Source organism: Orcinus orca, chromosome 13 (genome assembly GCF_937001465.1).
Source record: "Orcinus orca chromosome 13, mOrcOrc1.1, whole genome shotgun sequence".
Classification (NCBI taxonomy): Eukaryota; Metazoa; Chordata; class Mammalia; order Artiodactyla; family Delphinidae; genus Orcinus; species Orcinus orca.
This window is the reverse complement of record NC_064571.1, coordinates 33,316,452-33,339,650: the sequence shown is the minus strand read 5'-3', so window position 1 is coordinate 33,339,650 and position 23,199 is coordinate 33,316,452. Positions and strand designations below refer to the sequence as shown.

The window sequence follows — 23,199 nt, the reverse complement described above, 5'->3', positions numbered from 1 at the left end:
GGAAATACCCCATGGCCTGGTACCGAAGCCATATCTCCATGATGGGAAATAGCCAGAGAGCAGAAAGGGTCTGTAACATGAGGAGCCATGAGGTTTGCCTTCCTCCCGCTTCTGCACAGTTCTTCCGGGGAATAATATTCAAAATCTTTAACAATTTGCAAGGCCTCCATCCCAATTGAGCCAAACATTAACCCTTTAGTGGCTGGATATGGGGCGGGATGGGGGATGGTCCATGAAGTCCTGTAGGGTGGCAGGGGTACAAGGGCAGGCACTCAGGTCACTATTTACTAGTCATAAAGAGCATTTTAACATGTAACGACCAGTATGGCCAGATCAGGCATAATAGACACTACGAGGCCAGCCTTCTGCAGCCGTCAGCATCCTCTTGCCTCCTGCTGGTCCTGGAAGAAGAAATCTGAAGGCTGAGAGTGACTGGTGCTACCCATTGCATATTGCCTTTCTGGAAGGACCCCATTCCCAGCTGGCTCTTATCTCCCACCTAGATGGAACCTGGGTTAACTTATTGCCCGCGTAGCAGAGAATAATCTATCAGTAATGACTGATGGAGAGAGAATTGGCCAGATCTTGGATCCAAAGTTTTCAGTGTTTCCCAACGTGGCCCTCAGTATCCCCAGGTAAATCTTTGCCTTCTAAGATTCCTAACTCTATTCACTGGCACTAAAAATATTCACATTGGAAGAGAGAGAGTCATCAGCCTATGTACCCTGTGCTTATTTGCATTTTCAAAAAGGGAATTCAGGGGCCAATATTTTACAAAAAAATAAATGAATAAATAAAACCCTGCCTCAGTTCCACAAAGGGCATTGCCAGAACGCTTTAAGTCATGCTATGGACACTCCATCCACTTATAAATTTGGTCCAATATTATTGAAATCTCTAAATTGAACTTTAAAAAAAGGAAGACTAGGAAATCTGCATGAGAAAAGGATCATGGGAAAAAAGAGTTGAAATGTACTGGATGAGTAAACGTATGAACATATGGAGGAAAAAAGTCCACAATGAATCAGTGGTATTAGAGGTAAATATTATCTAATACAGATCTAGAACATGCAGGTAACCCTGAGAGTCTACCATCATCCCAGCCAAGAGGCAGCACCCTGAAAGCCTGCAGTCTAACTAGGATGGTAGCTTTACGTACACAGGCAAAGGCCATCACATCCTGCCTAAATTTCAGCAGGTCACCAGACACTGATAGATTCTGATTAGCAATGGGGACTGGCTCCTTCAAATCAAAAATCTGGGGGAGAGGATAAATGCCTGCCTGGTGTCTTAACCTACGGACCCCATGTTGACGCTCTCATGAACACCCTCGATTACCTAACACCCAGCCCACTTGCCCTGCCCCATCCTTATACCGAGACAGAGCAATTGACAGTCTTCTCCTCTCCTACTCCATGATGATCCCTTCAGAAGAGAATTGCCCAAGCATGCTGTTGGGGCCACTGCACATTTACGAGGCCTTCTCATTGCTTAGCAAACTCTCACCTCATCTTTGTGGAGCCCCAGACTCCACCCCCATGGTGTCTCTCCCAGACTGTTCCCGTTCTCCTGGAGATGACTGTCCTATCTCTGGCTCTTTCACTCTCAACAGACAGCCTGCCCTTCTGTCTCAGTGAGAGGTGGAAGCTGTCCTGTGAGAAACCTTCCACTTCAAGTAGCACTTTCATGCGTGCTGCTCCAACATCCCTCCCCTCCCCGGATGCAGCCTGGCCCCTCTGCCTCTCTCACCACTCATGTCCTTCATTTTGTTCTCTCTCATTCGCCTCTGCCTGTGGTATCTTCATCCTTTTCTCTACACTGTCTTCCTCCCTGCTGCCTACTGGCCTCTTTCAACCTTTAAAAATGTCTCATACATTATTCCTCCTTCAAGCCGCCCTCTTCCTTCTCCCTCCCTTTCATCTGCCAACTTCTCTGCAGAGCAGACTGTCCACAATTCCTTCCATTCACTCTTCGGCCCACTGCACCCTGGCCTCCATCAGCATCGTTGCTCTAGCCCATACATTGCAAGCCTGAACTCCCCAGCCAGGGATCTCTGCTCATTTTGCCTTCTTCTTTAGCTCTTTCAGCAATGGGCACTCTCTTCTTTCAACTCTCTCCTCTGCTGGCTGCTGCCGACTCTTCTAAATCTGTCTTCAGTTTTCCCCTGTCTCCTCCTGCTGCCACTCACCTCTTGTTCTCCAGGATTGTCTTCAACCTTCTCTGCACATTGTCCCTGGGCAATATCACTAATGCTCATGACTTCAGCTACAATGGATACGCTGATGGCTACTTAATGTGTCCACCCATTGCTGGCCTCGGCTTCAGAAGACCAGGCCCATAGTATTGGTACCCAATGGGCATCTCAAATGTAGGCATCTCTCCCCATCGTGTCCCAGCTAAATTCATCATGTTTTCCCCAGAACTGCTCTTCATCGATAGATATGTCACCATCCTCTGAGCTGCCCAAACTCTAGACTGAAGAGTGATTGCCAAGGTCTCCTCTGTCTCTCCTAGTCTTCTCTCACTTCACAGGTGTCTGTAGAGCATCCTCTTCTCTCACACGCCATCTCATCTGATACATCCATCTGCACCCTTTACCCCAGCATAAGCATAATACGGGGCACTCATTAGTTGCTTAATAAATAGTTGTGGAATGAACGGATGAACGAACGTCATTGCCTTAGTCTGAGATTCTGCATCTCCCGCCTGAACTACTGCAATAACTTCCTAACTGCTCTTTTAGCCTTTCTCACTATCACTAGGTTTTTTTCCCTTAAAAAAAGAAAACTAATCAGGTCATGGTCCCACTCACTTCCATGCCCCAAATCCTCTTGACTGTTCAAGATCTCTAAAGCAGACTTCAAATTCCTTGACATGGCGTACGTAGACCCTTCTCAACCCGGCCACACCCCACTTCTCCACCTCACCTCCCACCTACTCCTCCCTGTGCCCGGACCCCCTTGGCACCCTGTGCGGACTCCTTCATGGCACTGACCATGGCGTTGTCACTGATCGTTTGCTTGTCAATCTTCCCCTGTAGACATATGCTATTGGAAGCCAGGGCTGTAGTTCCCCAGCGCATAACCATGCCTGGCTCAAGACTGTTACTCAGTATATCTCAAAGCTCATTGAGGAGCTAAATGGAAGGAGGGCCATCTCCAGGCACACTCTATTCTTTGGGGTTCCTTGAACATACCTCATAGCTACTAATGATCTCTTTGCTTATATTGTTTCCGCTTGCTGAAATATTTTCATCTTCTTTATCTACTCTGTCAACAATTCCTCTTTCTTCAAAGCCCGGTTCACTGATCACTCCGTCTCAGCTTTCCTTTTTCCCACCTGGGGAAAATTAGCGCCAACCTCCCTTGGTTTTCATAGCACTTTTTTCACACATCTATTAGCGAATTTTCTCATTCTGTCACAAGTGTTCATTCATATATATGTTCCTGTCACTATACAATGAACTCCTCCAGGGGACGGAGAAACTTGTCACAGAAAATCATCCCACAAAGAAGTACAGTGCCTACTATGTAATTCATATGTTTTCCAAACTAAACTAATGGGGGGAAGGGGAATGGATACGAAAGGAACCCACAGACCGGTGGAACTGTAGGGCATGGTAGTTTCATGGGTGTTTGTATTATTATTATCAGGTTTCATAAATTACATGTATGTTGTACACATTGTTTTATATGTATCAAATATTACATAACAAAAGACACTTTTATCAGCTTCTTAAATAAAATCCTAGAAATCTGCCCATTTTATTAGGGGGTTAATTGTATATCAGGAACCCTGAATCAAAAGATCTTGCCATATTTTGCCAGGTGAAAAAGTTTCTGGAGATTCGTTGCATAGCAAGGTGAACATACTTAACGTTACTGAACTGTACACTTAAAAATGGTTAAGATTAGGTTATGTGTTTCTTACCACAACTAGAGAGAAAATAAAAAGAGATCCTGCTGTAGAGTCGGAATTCTTCTGCAGCCCAGCTAATTAAACTACACTATTAAGGTGAAAGCAGACCATTATATTTCTGTTCAAATAACGGCAAATATTGGGAGAGGATCTTGTGCGTGCTTTGAGAATTTCTCCCGCGAGAAACAAAATGCGGTTCCCTTTTGTTTGGGTTTGTTTTTAAAGGCCTCGTAGGTATCTTATGAACAGTTTTTAAAGAATTATGTAAAGGATCATGTTTAATTCACTTTATTGAATTTCTAGGGTAGTTCAATGAATGACAAATTGCAAGGGACAAAAACTAATCAGGAACTTGACATGCCTTAAATTGAAATGAAAATAAATTCTTCAAATAATGTCCTCCACACCTTTAAGCATAGCATTTCATTTTCAGGGCCAGACAACCAAACCTAACATCACCAAAGGGATTCACTGAAGCATATTTAGTAGAAACCTGACAAGTACAAGCAGTTCCTTAGCCAGGCATCATGGGCCTAGACTCATCGTGCTTTCTGGATCCCTTTCCAGCCTCCACCCATTCCCATCTGGACACACCTCTCTCTGCAGCTGACAAGGTTGCTTCCCACTAGCATGCAGAGCCCTGCCATGGCCTGCCCTCGCCTCAGAGCTCTGCACCACACGCCAGTCTGTTCTCATCTCCACCTTGCCCTCGTGGCTTCCCTCATCCCTGCTGGGCTGGCCCTGCGACTTGCCTGGAAACCCACCCACCACCATCCTCATGCCCCTAGGTGAGCTGGAAAGAGGCAAGCTGTCATTAAAGACAATGGGGTTCCAATATGAGATCTGCCTCCATAAATATGAGATCTGCCTCCATCAAACGCAAATCTTTTAACCTTCATTTCCTCACATGAAAAATTAGAAAATTGGAACCATGCTGGCGCTAAGGTAGCTGCCTTATATTCTTAACTCCTGTAAGTGAATCTACTCCTCTCCTTCAACATTTCCTGGCCTGTGGTCCTTAAACCTGGTTACACATCAAAATATGATGCAAGTATCAGGGGCAGCATTTCCAGACGTTGTCCACCTAAACTTCTTTTGACCCTGGAATCCTCCCTTGACCCTTACTCATTAACATACTGACATCTAGAAGGGCACTAGAAGGTGTCCTTCCCGAACACCTATTGACATCCCGATGTCTGGAAGGACACTAACATTCTGCCAAAGACCGTTTGGGAAACATAAGCCCAGAGAATGCTGAATTGGCTGAAAGTCAGATTCCTGGGTCCCTAGGTATAGCCTCTTTACCGCCCTCCTCGAAGGGTGTCAATGCCAACAAGCTCAAACACACTGTGAACGTCATCCCGCACCCTTGTTCCTTGTGTGTCCTGCTCAGATCCCACAGGCACTGCCAGTGGCTGGAATCACCTTGCCCATAACCCAGGCAGACCAGATGCTCCTCTAAGCCTCAGGGAATCTGAATTCATGAATTTTTTTTAACTGTCTCAGTGTTTCGCAGTGACTCGTGCATCATCTAGTGAAGAATATGCATAGCTGCTCTTTGAAATTACCATGTACATCATTTAGGCCTTATCAACTAATGTTAAAATTCTTGCCACTACTCTCTCTTACGTATGAATTTGGCCTTTTAAATAATTCCAGTCTTAAGGGAGATAAGATGAGAGGCCAAAAATTATTTGGAATTTGAGTTCCAAATGTAAAAAACAAAAAAGTGGAGCTCATTTCTTTGAAAATTTCTTGTACTACATTCTAGATCAACACCCTTGGCACTAGACTTTACTAAACTTTTACAGTATAAAATTACTGGATTCAAGCAGTACTTGGCCAGCTCTAATCAACTGTGAGGTTTCTATTACATTTATACTGTTTGTATAGTAAGTTTCATTTATCTGTCATCAGCTAGTATTTCATGTTTCCTGGACATTTTCCACATTGCATTGCCTAGTTTCCCTTGGTGTCTTGATTTTAATTAAAAGGATATTTATTATAAGGTCAGGGAATCAGAATGGAAGCCTAAATTGTAAAAGCATGAGAGCAAGCATCCCCTTCCATCCATGAAATTAAAGCCTTTTGTTAGGTGGCTTTTCAGATCTCATTGGCATTTCTTCTATACACAGCTTTCTTCTGATGGCTTCTCCTCACACAGAACCTATGAGGCCAGGGAGGTAGCAAAGGAGTTGGAATTAAGATATCAGCCCAGAAGTCTCAGGATATGCGATGTTTTAAATCAAAGGCTCCAAATACAACATTTAGGCATACAACAACATTTAGGCATCTAAATACAACATTTATTTGAGTTACCCCTCTGAGCATGCAAGAGGTAATCATGTGGGAAAAATCAATTACTCCTGGCTGGTGATACACTGGACTTCCTAGCAAAATAAAAACAAAAAATTTCCTGGTAAAAAAATGTAATAAAAGTTGTTTTAAATGCATAGCCAGGCTCACAAGAAAACAGACATTTCCAGGGACAAAATAAAAAAGGTTCTGGAAATCAGACGGTTAGCTGACCCTAAAGCGGTGGTGATTTTCCAATCTCAATAACCTAGACATTTGGTTTCAGAGCCTTACATAGGTCCATAAAAGTTTGGCAGTCAGAATTGAGTCTTCTGCTACAGCTGAGACCTTAAGTAAAAGGATGAGCTATGAGTTGTGTGTGTGTGTGTGTGTGTGTGTCCCTAAGAATTCAGAACCACAACCTCTCAGTTTTAGAGTTCAAATGTTTATTACTTGGGGTTCTGTAAATTACAAACTAAGAGAAAGGGATCACAGTTTGGAAGTGTTTAGGAATCTGCAAAAGGAAACTCTCTGGCAGGTTGATCCCTTAGCTCAGTCTTCATAAGATTCCCATAGGTAAACGCAAACTTCACATGAGTTCACAATCGAAAATTACCAAAAACCCAAGGAATACTACTACTCAGACTCCTTGGGGTTTTACTACGCATGGAAAGCACAGAAGACCAGAAATCAGTTGAGGAAGTCAAGGCCCTGTCATTGGTCTTTCCTTTGCTCTCTACAAAGTGAACAATGGTTGAGTAGCAGATACATCAAAAGTTCTCTAAGTACCATTATTTCTCCCATAACATGAAGGGTATTCCTAAAAATATCACTTCATATGGAATTTTAGCCCTATGGAAATAACAGGACTGGGGGGGGGGGATATAGGTTCAGAACAGAACATTCAAAACTGTGCAACGTTATAAAATAATACACTTTTAAAAATTAATAAGAAACTGAAAATTTCCACCACTTTAAGCATCTTCAATTCTTGAAGTAATGCTACAGTATAAATAGCACTATGTCTCAATTTTTAAAAAATAAACACATGAAGTTTTGTGATGAGTTTGAGTATGATGTAGCCCCATGCCTTTGAGTTAACGGGACAGAAGGAAGGACATTCTTAGGATGAAGTGTCACAACAACAGAGGTGGATGACTGTGACTCATTGTCTTCTTACCCCTTCTGTGCTGGCTTAAAATAGAAATGCAGCTTTTGTTGTCTTGCCAGGGTCCTCTTTTCATAACAACAACAACAAAAAAGCTGTTTGTGTGGTTCCAAATAAGACCAAATGCCACAAAAGTGTTATTCTGCTGCTCTCAGCATGATAGCCTTTTCTTCAATCCATGACACATGCTTCTAATCCCCTTTAAAGCAGATGAAGGGCCCCATGCCTTCCATTCTCCTTTCTTTGGGTTCCTCAGTGTGGTCTCCAATGAAGCTCAACGTGGGTTCCTTTACTCCCTTTGCTCTCAGGGTGTCCCATGAATCTCATCTCTTCATGAGCATCTCATGCACAAGCTTAAGGCTTTCCTCCTTCCCTGAATCCTTGGATTCTTATAACCAGGACATACACTCGTGTTGAGGATGCTTTAAATGCTTTCATGAAGAAAGGTACACAGGCTCACAAGTGCGATATATTGATTTAATTGCACTGCACAAGGGTAAACAGAACTAAGAAAACAGATGAGGTGTGTGTGAGTTTTGTATGTTTCTTCCAGGTCACTCCTGACAGCTGAGCAGCATCTTCACATTCACCTGATAGTACTTGGTGGCACCCAATATAATCAGCCAGCTCACACTTTTAAATGGTTAATGTTATGTTATGTGACCTTTACCACAACCAAAAAAATCTAAAACACATACAGGCATACTTCAGAAGTATTGCAGGTTCCATTCCAGACCACCACAGTAAAGCAAGTCACATGAATTTTTTCGGTTTCCCAGTGCATATTAAGGTTACGTGGTCTATTGAGTATGCAATAGCATTATGCCTAAAAAAAAATTTACATACCTTAATGTTAAAAATATTTTATTGCTAAAATATGCTAATCACCTGCACCTTCAGTGAGTCATAATCTTTTTCTTTTAATTTTTGAATTTTATTTTATTTATTTTTTTATAGAGCAGGTTCTTATTAGTCATCAGTTTTATACACATCAGTGTATATATGTCAATCCCAATCGCCTAATTCATCACACTACCACCACCACCACCCCGCCGCTTTCCCCCCTTGGTGTCCATACATTTGTTCTCTACATCTGTGTCTCAATTTTTGCCCTGCAAACTGGTTCATCTGTACCGTTTTTCTCGGTTCCATGTATATGCATTAATATACGCTATTTGTTTTTCTCTTTCTAACATACTTCACTCTGTATGACAGTCTCTAGATCCATCCACGTCTCAACAAATGACCCAATTCCATTCCTTTTTATGGCTGAATAATATTCCATTGTATATATGTACCACATCTTCTTTATCTATTCATCTGTCGATGGGCATTTAGGTTGCTTCCATGACCTGGCTATTGTAAATAGTGCTGCAATGTGTCTTTTTGCAGGGGTGCATGTGTCTTTTTGAATTATGGTTTTCTCTGGGTATATGCCCAGTAGTGGGATTGCTGGATCACATGGTAATTCTATTTTTAGTTTTTTAAGGAACCTCCATACTGTTCTCCATAGTGGCTGTATCAATGTACATTCCCACCAACAGTGCAAGAGGGTTCCCTTTTCTCCACACCCTCTCCAGCATTCGTTGTTTGTAGATTTTCTGATGATGCCCATTCTAACTGGTGTGAGGTGATACCTCATTGTAATTTCGATTTGCATTTCTCTAATAATTAGTGATGTTGAGCAGCTTTTCATGTGCTTCTTGGCCACCTGTATGTCTCCTTTGGAGAAATGTCTATTTAGGTCTTCTGCCCATTTTTGGACTGGGTTGTTTGTTTCTTTAATATTGAGCTGCATGAGCTGTTTATATTTTTTGGAGATTAATCCTTTGTGCATTGATTCGTTTGCAAATATTTTCTCCCATTCTGAGGGTTGTCTTTTTGTCTTGTTTATGGTTTCCTTTGCTGTGCAAAAGCTTTGAAGTTTCATTCGGTCCCATTTGTTTATTTTTGTTTTTATTTGCATTACTCTAGGAGGTGGATCAAAAAACATCTTGCTGTGATTTATGTGAAAGAGTGTTCTATGTTTTCCTCTAAGAGTTTTACCGTGTCCGGTCTCACATTTAGGTCTCTAATCCATTTTGAGTTTATTTTTCTGTATGGTGTTAGGGAGTGTTCTAATTTCATTCTTTTTCATGTAGCTGTCCAGTTTTCCCAGCATCACTTATTGAAGAGACTATCTTTTCTCCATTGTATATCCTTGCCTCCTTTGTCGTAAACTAGTTGGCCATAGGTGCGTGGGTTTATCTCTGGGCTTTCTATCTTGTTCCATTGATCTATGTTTCTGTTTTTGTGCCAGTATCATATTGTCTTGATTACTGTAGGTTTGTAGTATAGTCTGAAGTCAGGTAGTCTGATTCCTCCAGCTCCATTTCTTTCCCTCAATACTGCTTTGGCTATTCAGGGTCTTTTGTGTCTCCATACAAATTTTAAGATTTTTTGTTCTAGTTCTGTAAAAAATGCCATTGGTAATTTGATAAGGATTGCATTGAATCTGTAGATTGCTTTGGGTAGTATAGTCATTTTCACAATATTGATTCTTCCAATCCAAGAACATGGTATATCTCTCCATCTATTTGTATCATCTTTAATTTCTTTCATCAGTGTCTTATAGTTTTCTGCATATAGGTCTTTTGTCTTCCTAGGTAGGTTTATTCCTAGGTATTTTATTCTTTTTGTTGCAGTGGTAAATGGGAGTGTTTCCTTAATTTCTCTTTCAGATATTTCATCATTAGTGTATAGGAATGCAAGAGATTTCTGTGCATTAATTTTGTATCCTGCAACTTTACCAAATTCATTGATTAGCTCTAGCAGTTTTCTGGTGGCATCTGCGTATTCTCTATGTATAGTATCAAGTCATCTGCAAACAGTGACAGTTTTACTTCTTCTTTTCCAATTTGTATTCCTTTTATTTCTTTTTCTTCTCTGATTGCCATGGCTAGGACTTCCAAAACTATGTTGAATAATAGTGATAAGAGTACCCATCCTTGTCTTGTTCCTGATCTCAGAGGAAATGCTTTCAGTTTTTCACCATTGAGAGTGATGTTTGCTATGGGTTTGTCGTATATGGCCTTTATTATGTTGAGGTAGTTTCCCTCTATGCCCACTTTCTGGAGAGCCTTTATCATAAATGGGTGTTGAATTTTGTCAAAAGCTTTTTCTGCATCTATTGAGATGATCATATGGTTTTTATTCTTCAATTTCTTAATATGGTATATCACATGGATTGATTTGCATATATTGAAGAATCCTTGCATCCCTGGGATAAATCCCACTTGATCATGGTGTACGATCCTTTTAATGTGTTGTTGGATCCCATTTGCTAGTATTTCGTTGAGGATTTTTTTTTTTTTTTTTTTTGCGGTACGCGGGCCTCTCACTATTGTGGCCTCTCCCATTGCGGAGCACAGGCTCCGGATGTACAGGCTCAGCGGCCATGGCTCATGGGCCTAGCCACTCCGTGGCATGTGGGATCTTCCCGGACTGGGGCACAAACCCGTGTCCCCTGCATCGGCAGGCGGACTCTCAACCACTGCGCCACCAGGGAAGGCCTGCTGAGGAGTTTTGCATCTATGTTCATCAGTGATATTGGCCTGTAATTTTCTTTTTTTTTAGTATCTTTGTCTGGTTTTGGTAGCAGGGTGATGGTGGCCTCACAGAATGAGTTTGGGAGTGTTCCTTCCTCCACAAATTTTTGGAAGAGTTTGAGAAGAATGGGTGTTAGCTCTTCTCTAAATGTTTGATAGAATTCGCCTGTGCAGCCATCTGCTCCTGGGCTTTTGTTTGTTGGAAAGTTTTTAATCACAGTTTCAATTTCAGTGCTTGTGATTGGTCTGTTCATATTTTCTATTTCTTCCTGATTCAGTCTTGGCAGGTTGTGCATTTCTAAGAATTTGTCCATTTCTTCCAGGTTGTCCATTTTATTGGCATAGAGTTGCTTGTAGTAGTCTCTTAGGATGCTTTGTATTTCTGCGATATCTGTTGTAACTTCTCCTTTTTCATTTCTAATTTTATTGATTTGAGTCCTCTCCCTCTTTTTCTTGATGAGTCTGGCTAATGGTTTATCAGTTTTGTTTATCTTCTCAAAGAACCATCTTTTAGTTTTATTGATCTTTGTTATTGTTTCTATTTCATTTATTTCTTCTCTGATCTTTATGATTTCTTTCCTTCTGCTAACTTTGGGTTTTGTCTGTTCTTCTTTCTCTAGTTCCTTTAGGTGTAAGTTTAGATTGTTTATTTGAGGTTTTTCTTATTTCTTGAGGTAGGCTTGTATAGCTATAGAATTCCCTCTTAGAACTGCTTTTGCTGCCCCCCATAAGTTTTGGATCATCGTGTTTTCATTGTCATTCATTTCATTTTTGATTTCTTCAGTGATCTCTTGGTTATTTAGTAATGTATCGTTTAGCCTCCATGTGTTTGTGTTTTTTACGTTTTTTTCCCTGTTAATCATTTCTAATCTCATAGTGTTGTGGTCAGAAAAGATGCTTGATATGATTTCAATTTTCTTAAATTTACTGAGGCTTGATTTGTGACCCAAGGTGTGATCTATCCTGGAGAATGTTCCGTGCGCACTTGAGAAGAAAGTGCAATCTGCTGTTTTTGGTTGGAATGTCCTATAAATATCAATTAAATCTATCTGGTCTATTGTGCCATTTAAAGCTTCTGTTTCCTTATTTATTTACTCATAATCGTTTTATAATAGTAACATCAAAGATCACTGATTGCAGATCACCATAGCAAACATAATAATAATGAAAAATTTTGAAATATTGAGAGAATTACCTAAATGTGACACAGAGACATGAAGTGAGCAAATGCTGTTGGAAAAATGGCACCAAAATACTTGCTCAACACAGTGTTGCCACAAAGCTTCAATTTGTAAAAAACAAAATATCTTCAGCGCACAATAAAGCAAAGTCTGCCTGTATATTACCTTCTCCTTTACTTCATGAAAAATCATACTTTGAGCTAATACGATTTCATAGTTGATTGATTTTATTGCTCAGTGTCCTTACCACATATGAATAAATTCACATGTTACATACCTATATTGTAACAAAAGAAACTATACATGTTGTTTTCAAATTTTCAGGAAGCCTTCTTGGAAATTTAATTTGGGACACAAAGCTGATTCGTGAACCACAAGGCAAGGGAATTTACTTGGAGGCTGGGGTTAGGGGATAAAATGGGATATAGATGGTGTCAATAAAGTACCATAACTAACCATGAGTCCAACCCATAACTCTAATGAGATCCTTATGGTGCATACATGTGTCACAATCCACTCATGGCAGTTGGAACTGTTAGCATATTAATTACTAAAGAAACATTTATATGGAGAGTTGAGAAACCAGAGTTGCATCTTGTATCACTAAAGGGCTTATTTGACAGGCAAAGAGTTTAGAATAATCAGAAATGCTTTCTTTACCTTTTCCTTTATAATGCATACTCATTCATTCCAGAAATAGTGACTAAGCAGCAAGCACGGACTATGTGTCGGGAGATTAAAACTGAGCCAAGTATGCCCATGTCTTCTAGAAGCTTAGAGTCCAGTTCTTCTTGCAGAAGAAAGAGATGCCAATACAGTGCAGTCAGTTCATTGCCAATGGTGCAGTGAAAGATAAGAACCGTGTCCCTAACGCCCAGGCAATCATCTGCCTGGGATTGCTTCAGGGCTGGATCCAAGAATGCAGGCCATGCCAGCTCTGCACACAGATGAGCACGAATGCTCTTCAGAGGAAGCAAGAGAGTTTCCTCCAGAGATAGTACTCTGTCTTCCCCTAGGTGGGACACGTAAGAAACGAAGACCCCACAGTCCCTGACAATAGAGCAGGGACACAATAACGTTTAGACTCAAACATTTTCTAACCAGCCATAGGCAGCTCTCAACAGAACAGTCATAGGAATGTCTGACTTGAAGCAAAACATACCCCCATATATCCACTTGAGGTGTAGCATTGTTAAAAACAGGCTACTTCATAGTTCTCAAAGTGTGGTCCACAGACCAGCAGTATAAGCATCATTGGGGAACTTGTTAGAAATGCAAAGATCCCACTCCAGACCTACTGATAATAAACTCAGGGATGCAGCCCAGAAGTCTGTGTTTTAAGAAGCCTTGCAGGCTACTCTGGTACTCAGTAATGTTTAGAGCTATTCACCTAATTCAAACTAGAGGACAAATGCTTAATTTTGTTAATAGAGTAGTTATCTTAAGCCATTCTCATGGACTTTGTCTGGACAGCAGAACTGGCTGTGTGTCATGGAAGTGTCTCCTTTGTAACAAGAGAACCACACCTTCGGTATAAAGGAGGTTGCAGGAGATGCTCCTCATCCAGTTCAAGCAAGAAGGACACTGAGACACTGAAGACAATCTAAGAAGAAAGGGAACCCAAAAAGAAGTCCTCTTCTCATGCCATAAGATGAGCATCTGTCTAACATGAGCTCATACAGCTTAGCCTACAGCCAACCACCGTCAGAGAGAAGAGACAGGAAAGATAAGCAGGAGAAACAGAATGTTGTGATGGTGGAGCCATAGCAGGGCCCATGGGGGAATAGCCAAGCCTGGCATCCCCCTGCTCCTTGTGCACCACACCGACCACACTCACTCTATTAAATGGAATGAGCCAGTGTGGCTACCCTGAGAGAAGGAAGAGGGGCCGGTGTCAAAAACCAGGTAGAGGGCTTCCCTGGTGGCGCAGTGGTTGAGAGTCCACCTGCCGATGCAAGGGACACGGGTTTGTGCCCCGGTCTGGGAAGATCCCACATGCCGCGGAGCAGCTGGGCACGTGAGCCATGGCCGCTGAGCCTGCGCATCCGGAGCCTGTGCTCCACAACGGGAGAGGCCACAACAGTGAGGGGCCTGTGTACCACAAAAAAAAAAAAAAAAAAAAACAGGTAGATTGCATTCTGCATTCCATTACACAGTACTATAGCAGTAGAGATGTAAGGGCAACAAAGTGCAAGGATCCAACATAAATTAGGAGCAAATCTTGAACACTTCTGGAGGGGAAAAAAACAAGCAAAATAAACTCACCAGGTGCTTTATTTCACCTTAACATTTTATAAAATAAATTTTAAGAGAGAGATTTACAGAGACCTAAACAGTTGAACTTGACATAAAACACAGTAAAGTTCCCAGATGTCAAAAACGACCTGGGCATATGTGATCTTTCTACTGTAATCATCCCATGCTAACTATATCTCCACATTTTCTATCATTTCATTTCCAACAGCCAAACTAAGAGGTGTACCTAAAAACCTGAATTTGTTTCGACTCAGTGAGAAGTTGCCAGTAAGATTTCAATTTAATAAGATTCCACCTGGTCTTTTCAAGCTTTCTTTCCTTGACCCGTACAACAGATTCTGTCAAATCTGGCCACCTCTACATCTACCTAAACAAACACGGACTAAATCAGAGTTAAAGTCACTGATAAGGGAGAAGAGGCACATCTCCCAATTCACAACAGAGTTTCAAGACATTCTCAGGTAGCAAAGAAACACTAATAGAATTCAGAAGCTCTCTATCCCCTCTCATTTTTCTTATGCGCTTTCACTTCACCAGTCCAACCATTAATGCAGAAGGGACTCTAGGGCAGCTATCCCAAGAAGGCATCTGGTCACTTTCTACTCATCCCAAATATCCAACCTGAAAATGATAGTAAGTAGAGATGTGATGTTGGCCTCTGGAGGAGAAATATGAAAAAATGTCCCCAGAGTTATCCGTGGTACTGCCATTCAGTTCTGCCATGTTATGCTTACAAATATGTTTGTTGAGGGATTTTCCTCTTAAACATTTCATTAAGGGTCTCTTCAACCTTATCCATCTTCTGTTTGTCCCTCCTAATGAGGAAGGAGCTGACAAGTCCACCCACAACCAAGAGGAAGCTCCCAGAACCTTCTAAGAAGGGAAGTAGCTCAAATCCAACCTAAGCTTTGTAGTGTTCAGTTGCTTCTAGCTTGCATCCTTGTTGGCAATAAAGACCGTCTAATCACACTAGTTGGAAGCCAAGAATTATGCAATTAACTTTTAATTACATTTAAAAATGCTACAGAAAACACTGGGTTATGTGAGACCCCATAAAGGGGACCTTGCTTGTTCTGTGAGGTCCTGGGCGACTTCTCAGGGGAGGTGATCTAGCCGATGAATACGTGTTAACTGGGGTACATGCAGGTGTGCAGACAAAGCAGGGAGGTTGGCAAGCAATTAGGCAGAAGACGCTACAAGTGTAAAGCAGCAGGGTGTGTGGAAGGGACAGGAAGGTGACAGGAGGCTGAAGTGCAGAAAGTGAAGGGGAGAGAGGTGGAGGGGGGTGAAGTGGAGAGGTGGGGGGCCACGCCTGCACGTCATGCAGGCCTTTTGGGGGCTGAGGCAATTTGCATTTTCTCCTGTGAGGCTGCAGTGGTGCTGTAGGCTCAAGACCAATGCAAGTTGTTGCCCAATTGCTCCTCCAGGCCACCTGGGCTCGGGCCCTGGCGGGGCGGCGGGGGGAGTGGGGAGGGCTGACTGTCCCTGTGCTCAGAGCACTCCATTGGGTGGCCCAGGCACTGGTCTTGGCGTGAGAGTTTGGCTCACTCACAGACAGCCCATCCAGCCTGCCCAGATCGCACTTTGAGACGCTCTCCTGCCACTCCCTGGGCAAGTTGCACCTGCCCCCAGGAGAAGACTGGGAAGGAGGGGGCAGGGACTGGAAGCAATAGGAAGACTTCTTCCTCATTCCCGCTGAATAGAGCCAGATACCCGTCCGATAAGGCCAGATTGTAAGTGCCTAAATTTCGTCTACCTGAACATGGTGGCATTTTTCCAGAAGCTCAGGTGCCCAGTTTACAAGTATGTCAGCCTGGCATCTAGATGATGAATTAGTCCGCCTTTGATTAATACTTAATAAATCATGTGTTTTGCTTTGTCTTTGGGGTTCCCCTTGGGACACTGTTGGATGCAGAATTCGATAAATACCCAATAAGACACGTTGGCCATCAACCCACAGACGGGTTGGTCTGAGTGGTGGCTGCCTGGCTGATGTCAGCGCTTCCTGGCTGGTGTCATGTGCTTACACATATGTGGTGAAGCAGACTCCTACTGACCCCCCCTGAAGACCCTGGCCACTGTCAGGCCCTCTGGCCACCATCTGAGCGCCAGCCTCCTGTCTCACCCTTTTTATGAAGCCCTGGCTTCTAGGCTACACCATCTGGAAACCACCATACATAGTATAGACTGAATTTTCATTTGGTATGTGTGGAGGGAGGGCAAGTTAAGTGAAACCTTTGTTAAAGATTTAATAAAAGCAAAAGACAGTGACTACAAGAAAGGGAAAGGGGAATAGTAATAGTATTCACCATCTATTGAGCACCCGCTCTGTTCCAGATGTTTTGCAAACATTATTGCTCATCGTGACTCAGTGCCTGCAAGGTTAGTGTTATTGCTCCCATTTAACAGATGAAGTGGAGCTCAAGGAGGTTCAGGGACTTGGCGGATCGTCACAGTCAAAAAAAGGCAGGTCTGGGGTTCACATTTGACAACTACACAGTGCTTCCATGCAGCAAGGGGGCAAGCCGGTTGCACTGTGAAGACAAAACCCCAGCTGCTCTGCACCAAGTCTCTGTACACCCAGGGTACTTAGCAAATACACTGCCTACAGCAATCTTGTCAACATCTGTCTGTGTTCCTAAGTATCCTGCTCTCCTCTCGCTCCCTTCCTTAATCCCGCCCTGAGAGAAGAGATGCATTCCAGATCGCTGTCCCCAGCTCCTCACCCCTCCCTCCAGTCTCCAGGCATTTCCTGTTTGAAAATCATCACTGCCTCTGGGATGATGGGAAATCAGCACTGGGCAGTAATGACCCTCCTCAGAGACTGTTTTTAAGGAATTTGGAGCCAGTGTTGAGTGGGTGAGCAAAATCATGGCTTCATGCTTTCCAAAGACCTTCAGCAGGTTTCCCACGATGGCCAGGAAGTGGAGGCAGATGAAATGAGAGTTTGAAATGATAGCCTCGGGGCTTCCCTGGCGGTCCAGGGGTTAAGACTCTGCACTTCTAGTGCAGGGGTTGCGAGTTCGATCCCTGGCCGGGGAACTGAGACCCTCCATGACGCACGGTGCAGCCAAAAAATATTTATTTATAAAATTCATAAATAAATTGAAATGATAGCCTCTGCCTCTTAATTACTTGAGTCCTATCCTTTTAGGTGACTGGAGGCTCAGTCCCCTGGCTGATGTTAGTAGAGCCTCAAGTCAGTAGCCTGTCTCAACATACAGAGATGACATTACAGATAGTGATGACATGGGTGACAGCAGTGGGGATCAGAGCCCAAATGAGGTCCCAGAATAATCATCAAATCAAAGGTGATATGCACTTAGTAGGGGGCAGAAGTGAGGAAGAGCTGCCTAGTAGGCGGCCTGCCCTGCAGCCGGGAGAGCTCTCCCACTACATTAAGGAACTGGTCCCATGGACAGTGCTCGAGCATCCAACCATAAAGTGGTCCAGGCCAGCCCTGACGCTAAGACATCAAAAGATATTTAATGACTTTTGTATTTACCAGAATTTTCTAAGGAAAAAGACTGCAGGTAGGGGACCCAACATTCTGATAATAAGCTTGGGGTATGAGAGGAGGGAGACATGGTGCAGTCAGAGTGGATAATGGCCAAATTACCTTGTAAAAGGCTCTAAATCAAATTAACTGCAAGGGTACAAGAGCTTCCCTTTTATGAATGGGGTGTGCAAGGTGGAGACAAAAGTGAGGACAGGCTACTTACCGCCACCATGCTTCTCCGTATGTCACCCATCCTCTCATTGGCTAGAAGGGGCTCACAATTGCTTGCCTTCCCAGAGTGACCACAGGTCTGTCTTTAACCCCGATGATGGGGTATTTGCAGAGTCCAGTCTTAGAATATTGTTATGTAAATCTTTGTGCCTCTTAAATTTCAGGGCCCTGAAAGGAATCCCCAGTTACCCCTTCTTTGCTGCCCTTTGTTGGGAATCCGTCAGCCTGACCGTCACATCCTCCCTCCATGGGTACCACCTGGGGCCAGTGACAGTTAATGGGATTGCCAACAGTTTGAGTGTGGTCCATACCTGACTTATCTCTGTAGCACTATCTTAACTTCTGTTCTGGACCATTCTTTGTTAAATGTGCAGCTGTTTGGGCGGGTGGGTGAATGATTTGATGCAGGAATGACCAGATGAAGAAATGAGTGAATAAATTTGCAGGATAGCTCCCTGGGGTAAAAGATGAAACTTTTACCCGTGGAACGTTTTTTTCTCTATACAAAACTACAGCAGAGGGGCTTCCCTGGTGGCACAGTGGTTGAGAGTCCGCCTGCCGATGCAGGGGACACGGGTTCGTGCCCTGGTCCGGGAAGATCCCACATGCCGCGGAGCGGCTGGGCCCGTGAGCCATGGCCGCTGAGCCTGCACGTCCGGAGCCTGTGCTCCGCAACGGGAGAGGCCACAGCAGTGAGAGGCCCGCGTACCGCAAAAAAAAAAAAAAATACAGCAGACACAATTGAGTGTGGAACTCTCTGCCTGGGTCATGCTCTAACTAACTGAGCTATTCTGCCCAGAAAGACACCTGCCTTGCTTGGGCCCATTACTATGGTAATTATGGCCGCACCACCAGGTACCTCTTGAGAGCAAGGGCTCTTGGAAAGCAGGTGGCTGGAGATGTCTACTGACTTGTTCTTTTTTTTTCTTTTCAGATTATCAAGGAGCTCCCTCCACCCCCTGCTGAGGAAAGTGAGGTGAGTGACTAGGTGGACAGGATGGTGGAGTGGGGCAGAGAGCTGACTGGGCAGCCCGAGACTCAGGCCTCTGCAAAGCAGAGCTAAGTCAAGCCCAGACTCCCACTGAGTGCAAAGCAGCAAAGAGGGAGGTAGGTCTCTGGCTCTTTCCTAACCAAGGATGAACAGGAACTGAAGTGAACTGGCAGCCCGAGGCAGAATGGTTTTTGGAAGGTTTTCTCCTTGCAAGAAAAATCTGAAATGCAAACATAAGTAGTTTTATACGTACAATTATTTGGAGCCCCAAGGTACCGATTTTTCCTGTAATACAGACACCTGATGGATCTCTTCTCCCTGCAGAGACTTATGCTTTATATGTGTAGATTAGAGTGAATTTGCCACATCGTCCAAACAATCAGCGGTTCTAGAAACAGATGGTGCTGAAGTTTGCCAGGCAGTAAAGAAAATACAGTGGAGGGGGATATGCTAGTATGCCAGCCTTGCATAGGACATTAGACCCTCATCATTTAAAGGAAGAAAAATGACTTAAATGCCACCGTAAGTTGTCCAACAAGCAGGTCTGGTGCATGTGTGGCCTGGAGGCATTAAAGGCTAATGGTGAGAAGGAGAATCCCTGGGCAGCAGTGCCTGCCCAGTGCTTTTCCCGATCCTCCGATTACTCCTGGGTTAGCTGGCCTCCCTCAATGCAACACTAACCAATTTAGAAGCCAGAGTACAGGTCTGCAAACTTAGTGGGATCAGAAGATATATTGGTGAGGTTTCAAGTTCATTGTCCTTAATCCGATCCGTAAGGTCTGTTGTTGCAAAGCAAGCAACACCCCCTCACCACTCGTCTTCCCAATGCCTTTGTCAAGTTGCCTACATATAGAAAAAAATAATAATAATAAGGATTACATTTAAAATTCCATGTGGCTCTTATATCCTGAATTCTAAGCTTGTAAGCTAAGGGATTTAATAACTGCAATCAATTAAAGCGCATCTTGTTGGAATGCTAACTTTCTGCCCAGAAATCAGAGGAGGAAATTACATTTCTGTGCACAGAGGAGGGAGGAAAAAAAACCTCTCCTGACATCCACAAAAGCCTTTTCTTAATCCTTCAAGAGAAAGCACCGTGGCTAGTTCCCCGGGTTCCAGCTTGGCTGTGGTTCTGTTGTGTGCAGCTGTGTCTTATACTCCCAGAGAAAAATAGGGCAAGAAGCTCTCGCTGAGGTTGCTCTGTTTGCCCTGAGGTGAAGAATGTTCCCTTCACTCATTACGTTCAATTAGCGGAGTTATTGCCCTTTTCTGTTGCTGGCTCTGCATTTGCCTTTGGAAGGTGATGTGATGTGGCAGCCACCATGGCCAAAATACGCCAGGAGACTTAGGTCCAAGACTGTGGGGTGTGGTTGACCCCAGGCCCCAGCATCTAGCCTAGGACTCCACACACAAAACAAGCTCAATAAGTATTTGTAGAATGAAGTCTGATAGCCAACGATACAATTTTGGAGGAAAAAAAAAAAGCCCAAGCCAGAAAACCACCAAGAAAGAATAGCTAAAAGCAAGAGAAAAGAGGTAGTTGAATTTTTCCAGTTTCATCCACTATTCTTATAGAAGTCACACTTTCCCCTCAAGAAGGCAGACCTGATTTCTGAAACAGAAGGACAACCTGGGGACACTGGAGACCTACAAGGTTCTGTTAGACCTATAGGAGTTTCCGGGCTGGCCGGGGCGGGCTGCAGGCTGTGCTGATTACCTGGGCATGCGTGCTGGCCCTGATTGTTCCTTGGCCCTGTAAATTAAGCAGGCTTAATCTCCTTCCTAATGTGTTTTGGCAGAAAAAAATAAAGAAATCCCACAGAAACGATGACATAACTCAGCCCATAAAAGTATTTTATACAAGGCCCTAAAAATCATAGCCTGAATCTAGACAACCTTCTCCACTGCACCTCCCTGTGTGTTCAAATCCCACCAGCCTTTCCAGCACAGGTCCTAGGCTGTAATTCCTTCCACCAGAGCTAATTTCTACCTTCTGCACATTCCTAGGGTATTTATTTATTAAACTTTTCCTTCTGCATCAAAGTTTAAGAGCATTAGCTATACTTGAAGGTCAGGATCTATATCTAATTAATCTTTGACATATTCCCCAAAGAGCTTAATACAGTATCTAACATTCAATCATTAGCCAAATGAGGTTAAATAATCTCTGCCATGTATATGAACAAGCATCAATTATCCAAACTTTCATCAGCTCTGTAAGCATCATATCCTAAGGGAGGTAAATCTACTAAAAAATGAATAAACTTAGACAATGGACACAACTTTATAATGAGCTCTCAGTGGTCTCCTCTTTATTAGGGAATATCAAAATGCATAATATGAAAAGGCATGACTTTTTGAGATTTCGTGCAACCAACAGTAATGTTTCTGTATATAAAGACAGGACAAGGAAAAATTACTTGAAATTTCAAGCTCTCCACAAAAACAAGGAAGCTCAATTTTCACAACCAAGAAGGGCATTTCCTGGGTTAAGGGTCTTCTCTAATTGGCAATAGAGTGAGGATTCCTCACTAAGTCTCTAGTTATTCCAAACAATTGGCAGTTTATGGGAGAATCAATAATGCAGTACTTCATCTGCTGATTTAGTTCTAAATGTCCTCACCTTCCACGGATTTTCTGACCGTTTGAGAGAGAGAGGGATGTGTACTGAAGGAAATGACACGGGGTGGGCATCCAATTAACAATAAGTACTGGGGCTTCTCTGGTGGCGCAGTGGTTGAGAGTCCGCCTGCCGATGCAGGGGACACGGGTTCGTGTCCCGGTCCGGGAAGATCCCACATGCTGCAGAGCGGCTGGGCCCGTGAGCCATGGCCGCTGAGCCTGTGCGTCCGGAGCCTGTGCTCCGCAACGGGAGAGGCCACAGCAGTGAGAGGCCCACGTACCGCAAAAAAAATAAATAAATAAATAAATAATAAATAAATAAATGAAATAGATAAAATGTAAAACACCATATAGGTACACATAGTAAGGATAAGTATTTAAAAAATAAAATGAAATAAATACAATGGAACATTGCTTTAAAAAATATACACACAATTCTTTATTGAAGAACACAAGACAGTCACTGTGTTAATCACTGTGTGTGTGTGAACAGATATGATGGTACCAAAACATATAGTTAAGTCAGTTGGAATTTTCTGGTATTTACAAAAGGAAGTGTTGATGAATTTTTCGGACTCGCCAATTCACTCCTAGGAATTCATCTCCAAGGCTGACTGACAGTGAAGGTGACCTCTCTGGCTTATCCCCAAAGACTTCAGATGAGACAGTACAGCCAGATCTACTTGAGGTCTGCCCTCCCCTCCAGAGCCTCTTGGGCCTGGGAGTTTCTGTAGCCTTAATCCTTTGTTTCATGTCGTCACCCTCACAAAACTTACCCCTCTGTAAATGTAAACGATCTTGTTGACAGCTGCATTCTCTCTGTTTTTCTCAAACTAGAACACTGTGCAGTGGGGCACAACTACAGTTGCTTGAGCGAGTGAAGGAAGGAACGGACAAATACATTGTTTGGGGCTACATAGGGTTTATCCTAAGGGTTTAAGATGTGTTACAGTTCAGTGACCTTTTTAATGAATTCAAAGTCTGATTTAAAACTGTTTCCTTGGGCTCCATTCCGTTTCAGTTATGTTCTCCTTTCCATAGGTAGTTCCCACTGGTACCCATAGTGAATTGGAGATTGAGAGCCTATTTGGGTCAAACTAGCCATCTGTCTCTCCTGCCAAATGGATGTCAGAGAAGCAGGAATGTTATAGAACTTGTAGACTGAGTCTCAGAGGGCCACCATATCACAGCTCCAGGGGGCGCTATTCACATCATGGCCTATAAGGAGGAGTGAGGCAACCCCAGGATCAGTGATCTCACCCCTTCTCCTTGCTGGTTTGCTTAATAACTAACTAATTGTTAAATATCTGTTGAGTGAGTGAAGGTCAATACAAGGAACCATGGCACTTACAAGAAGGGAGCATTGAATCCTCTGGGGAATCAGGGAGTTCTTCACAGAATAGGTTAAATTCGAGCAATAGCTTAAAAGGCAGGTAGAAGAAGTGGGAGAA

General features: G+C 43.2%; 1 protein-coding gene across 1 annotated transcript in view; it reads left to right on the top strand.

The window, feature by feature from the left end:
- ANTXR1 (ANTXR cell adhesion molecule 1) overlaps positions 1-23,199 on the top strand; it is a 244,980-nt gene that overhangs the window by 146,762 nt on the left and 75,019 nt on the right. The window contains 1 exon segment of the mRNA XM_004277021.3: positions 19,070-19,111. Coding sequence (XP_004277069.1) covers positions 19,070-19,111 — 42 coding nt within the window.